This window comes from Cyprinodon variegatus, unplaced genomic scaffold (genome assembly GCF_000732505.1).
Source record: "Cyprinodon variegatus isolate N-32 unplaced genomic scaffold, C_variegatus-1.0 Scaffold282, whole genome shotgun sequence".
Classification (NCBI taxonomy): Eukaryota; Metazoa; Chordata; class Actinopteri; order Cyprinodontiformes; family Cyprinodontidae; genus Cyprinodon; species Cyprinodon variegatus.
Window position 1 is genome coordinate 798,736 of NW_015150735.1, and position 4,951 is coordinate 803,686.

At 35.6% G+C, this 4,951-nt stretch overlaps 1 protein-coding gene across 1 annotated transcript in view; it reads left to right on the forward strand.

The window, feature by feature from the left end:
• Positions 1 to 4,951, forward strand: part of LOC107090128 (E3 ubiquitin-protein ligase RNF144B-like) — a 28,415-nt gene that overhangs the window by 10,182 nt on the left and 13,282 nt on the right. The window contains exons 2-3 of the mRNA XM_015383329.1: positions 1,051 to 1,298; positions 3,996 to 4,100. Coding sequence (XP_015238815.1) covers positions 1,077 to 1,298; positions 3,996 to 4,100 — 327 coding nt within the window. The 5' untranslated portion in view covers positions 1,051 to 1,076. The remainder of the gene's footprint in view (positions 1 to 1,050; positions 1,299 to 3,995; positions 4,101 to 4,951) is intronic.

A 4,951-nucleotide genomic window follows, 5' to 3' on the forward strand; every position in this document is an offset into this window, starting at 1 on the left:
CAAAATTTCCCACAATGCACCTTGAAAAGTAGTGATCTTCTATGGTCACTAGACGAGCAGATAATCCCAGAATGATTTGCAAGAGTTGTCTTTATTTAAAGGAAACAGATTTCCATAGTTTCCATTATTCATCTTAGAGCATAAATGCCATTTAATTCAAAATATGGTTGCCTGGAATATTGATACTCAAGCTTGTAGCCGAGATGATGCTAAATTGGCATGGTATCAATACTAAAGACAAGATTTGTTTGTATATTTCTGCAGGGTTTTTTATTTATTTATTTATTTCTATTTCTTAAATTAATAATATTGCCCAATTGTGTTATATTTGGGTCATTTATTTTGTATTTGCATTTAAGTGTAATGAAAATATTTATAATAACCTAAATTGTTTGTCTTTTTTTATCCCCATTGATCGATAATACGGAGTATTGAATATTTTTCTGGGTATTGATATTGATTTTTTAAAAATTGTATCATGATATCAATATTTTTATAAGGGTGTAAAACTTAAATTAAAAAAAAGCAAATAAATTGCTAATAACATTAAGGTTTAAAATCCTAATATAAAGTGAAGCAGGGGTAGAGGTGACCCAGATTTCAGGTATTTAATAATGTTTATGTCGGTGATTGTAGAAAAAAAATGGGGGTATGAGATTGTTGAAAACCAAACTGAAAACCTGCCAACATTTTATTTACCATAGGTTGGTTTTTCATGTCTGATTTTTACTCCTAAACTGTTTCTAAGATGTAATGATAAACATATTTTTATTTTAAGCCATGTCAAATAATTAAGACTGCAGGTATTCTTTGCTCTCAGAATAGTTGAACTGATCCATAATAACCTCAGGATTTGCAACAGAGACATCAGGCCTGATTTCTGACATCATATATGGAATTTAATGCTAATGTTAGAATGCAGAGAGATGGAAAATCCTTGACGTTTGTAAAGCTGTCATACAAAGCGAACAGACTTTCCAGAATCAGCCCAAAGTTCCAGAAGGGGAAGCAAACAGAGGTGAACCAATAAAGTTTCATTTCTGCTTTCAGGATCATGGGGACTGTAGATCGCCGGCATGACCAGCGGAAACCCTAGAAACAACCCCAATCCTCTTTCCCTGCGTCGCCCTGCCATGGCCAGCAGGAGTCCCGCCATTAACCTGGAGGACGAGGATTCGTCACAGACGATGGCCGAGGCTGCTGCTGATGATGATGGCTTCTGCAAGCTGTGCCTGAGCCTGCAGCCGCCTGCTGCCATCAGGGAGCTGCAGAGCTGCAAGTGCATGTTCTGCACAGCGGTGAGGAGCGATGACACGTCCCGCATTCACAGCAGATCTGAAGGAGGTTTCCTATGGAAACATGCACTCTATTTATCCTAGACCTTTAATGATGATCCTACTGTTCTCAGGCTGGACAATGTACTTTACTGCTGATTTTTCTTGATTTAAGTTTTCCTTGTTTTGTGCAGGCAAATAAGACAATTTACCAACGGAATAAGATGATTTAAATTTAAGATAAGAAAAAAAACTCCATTAACTTCTTTTATGTGCATAATATCCAATTATCTTATTTCAAGGACAAAACTACTCACTCCATTAGCGTATTGTTGTATTTGTACGCTCAAATTAAGGAAGAAGAACTCCCTTATTTTACGTATCTTATTGTTGAATTATTTTTAGATCCATTTTTTTCTAATATTAATATGAATTATTCTAATGCATAAAATTAAGTAAATTTGTCTTGAAATTAATGTATTTTTGTATTTTTGAGCAGGTAGGTTAGACGATTTGGAATGGAATGAATGGAACAAGATCAATTATGTGAAGAATAAGTAAAAATAGTTTAATTTACTTAGTTCAAGCGCATAATACCTAATTATCTCATTTCGAAGGTAAAATTTATTTGACAAATTATCTTGTTTACCTGCTTAAACTTTTTATTCTAAGAAACTTTACTTATTTTAGATGGGTTTTTGCAGTGCACTGGAAAGACGATCTAGAAATAAGTAAAAAAAAATAAATGAAGAGTATTTACCCTTAATTTGATTAGGTAAATGAGATAGTTTGCCAATGGAATTTGTGTTTTTACACTTAAAATAAGATAATTACATAACATGCACTTGTGATTGTGTTTTCTTATTTTAATTGTAAATTGTCTTCTTCCATTGGCAGGATGTCTCTTTTACCTCCTCAATACAAGAACAAATGCGCTTAATTGAAGAAAAGATGACATCTAGATTTTAATTTTTTCCAGTGTGTGGGGTTGATTCCATTTCAGATTCTTAGTGTTGCAGTGCAAAAAAAAAAAAAGACTTTAAATGTGTATTTGCCTCTAATTTGAGCAGGAAAATAAGATGATCTACTAATAGAATAAGAAGTTCTGCCTTTAAAATAATTACTCTGGAAAAAAATTGAAATCTAGATACGTCCTTTTTTCTTAAAATAAGTTCATTCTGTTCTTGGATTTAGGAGGTAAAAGAGACATTTTGCCAATAGAACAAGACAATTTACACTTAAAAAAGGAAAACACAATTGCATTGTCTTATTTTAAGTGCATATTATGTAATTATCTACATTGGCAAACTATCTCATTTACCTACTCAGAGTAAGGGTAAATACACTTATTTAAGAAATATTAATTTTCTTTCCAGTGTACATAATAAGCACTTGAAATAAGATAAAGAAGTTTTTTTTTCTTATTTTAAAATGGAATAAACTTTTTTTCAATGGTAAATTGTCTTACTTTCCTTCTCAAAACATTGGAAAATACACTCATTTCATGAAAAATGTACTTAATTGGAACAGTACAGTGTGTCCAGTTTGAAAACCTGTATCGATGTTTGTGTGTCCAGGATATTTATAGAAGATTTAGTTTGAACCTGGCTGTTTATTTTTAACTCTGTGTTGATCCAGTCTTGCTTTAAAAAGAAGTCACTAAAGCTGTTTGTTTCATTGTCAGTCCAACAAAGAGCTGATTAAACCCTCCATAGAAAAAAGCCTTCGGGAATTTGACAAGAATCCGTTCTTAAAAAGCACCATAAATAGATCAGGGTATATTTAGAGCGCAGGTTCTTTGCTCCATCATCTGCAGTGATGATTTTACAAAAGGGATCCAATGCATTTATCCTTATGCGCAGTTTCTGCTCTTTGTTGACAAATATCAGATTTTTCCCATGATGACATGAAAACCTGCCGTTTCCTCAGCTTCATTCCATTTAACTTGTCTTTGGACTTTTCCAGCTTCTGACTTGTTTTTAAAAGCTGCGAGTCATGGTCAGAGTTTCAGTTTCACCCTTGCTGTAAGAACAGCGGTGCTATCTTTGGAAGAAAGAGCAGTAATATTTATAAGGGGAGGCCAGACGTTTACGTCTCCATCTGTTCCTGCCAGGAATATCAAAACAGAGCGACTTCCCGTCTCAGGTGTTATTCCCCGTCCAAGTAGCCGGCTTTGGAAGCACAAGGTCACCAAAGGCATTAAAAACACGCCAACATATGGAGCAAGGAGAAGGAAAAATGAAAACAGTGCATGCGGATTGTTTCTGTTTTGTCAATCAGAAACACCCGGAGCCCTCTGGTGTCGGATGGCAGAGTTTTCACCTGCGTCGCTCCTCCCGTTTAGTGTCATTACCACTGCATTTCAGGTTTCCGCTCCGGGCTTTTATGTGTCTTTTTCACAGAAATGAAAAATACTGTTCCTCAAAACTCAGCATTTGTGCAATCCTTGCATAGTTAGTTCCTTTCTTCCTTTCTAGATTTCACAGCTGAGGCAACATGTGACTGCTGACATGTGGAGGCTGATATAAGGAATGCTTGTGTCGGTCTGTTTTCAAAACACTTCTATTCCCATGCCTGCTTCCTTTATATCTCCATATGATGTCCCCTTTTTTTTTGTATGCAATAAAGAGACGTTTGTTATTGTATTTTTTAAGACTTGGCATTTCTTTTACCGTTCTGCCAATAATCAAACATCTCTGCTGTTTTTTCTCCCCCCTGCAGTGTTTGCAGCAGTATGTCCAGCTAGCCATAATGGAGGGTGGGGGGGCTCCAATCACATGCCCAGATATGGCTTGCCCTAAAAGCGGAGTGCTGCTAGACTCAGAGGTATGTGCTTTTTAACCTGAAAATGTAATAATTTAACTGAGACTGCAAAGTTGGGAGCACTGCAGCTTTATATCTGACAAAAAATATTTTTAATCTTGTTTTGAAATTGATATACAAATTATTAGCAGAGTCTGTTAGATTATTATTCTTCTTTGGGAGAAAATTCTACACAGAAATATGTGCAATAATCTGCCTGTGCAGTAAGACGATGGCAGTTTTTTAAGACTCCTTGTTTTGAGAATATATTTCATGCCCTCCAGAAGTCATACGGTGCATTAACACCCAATACACCTGCTGTTGCTCGCCTGGACATTGGCCACCCCAGCGAAAGCATTTCACAGACCAGGCAAAGGCTCCTACGTTATCAAGTCTACAGGATTCACTGAGGGTTTCACTTCAACGTGGTGGACAAGGATTCTACGGAGCAACTTGCATTGCTTTTTTTTATATTCGAAAGCAGAACAAAGCAGTCGATTTCTCTGGATTTGCCAGATTTTTTCAGACTGGAGAATACTGCCGCCTTCTCTGGATGACGGCCACTTTCAGCGGCACTTCCACCTAACCGTTCGAGACCTTGCTCACTGGAAACAATCTAAATCTAGCAAAGTGATTTTTTTTCTTAAAATAAGTGCATTTGTTCTTGAAATAAGGAGGTAAATGAGACATTTTGCCAATGGAACAAGAAACTTTACACTTCAAATAAGAAAACACAATTGCATTGTCTTATTTCATGTGTATATTATCTAATTGTCTTATTTTAAGAGTAAAAATACTCCTTCCATTGGCAAAGTATCTGATTTACCTACTCAACTTAAGGGTAAATACACTTAATTTAAGGAATTTTTTACTTA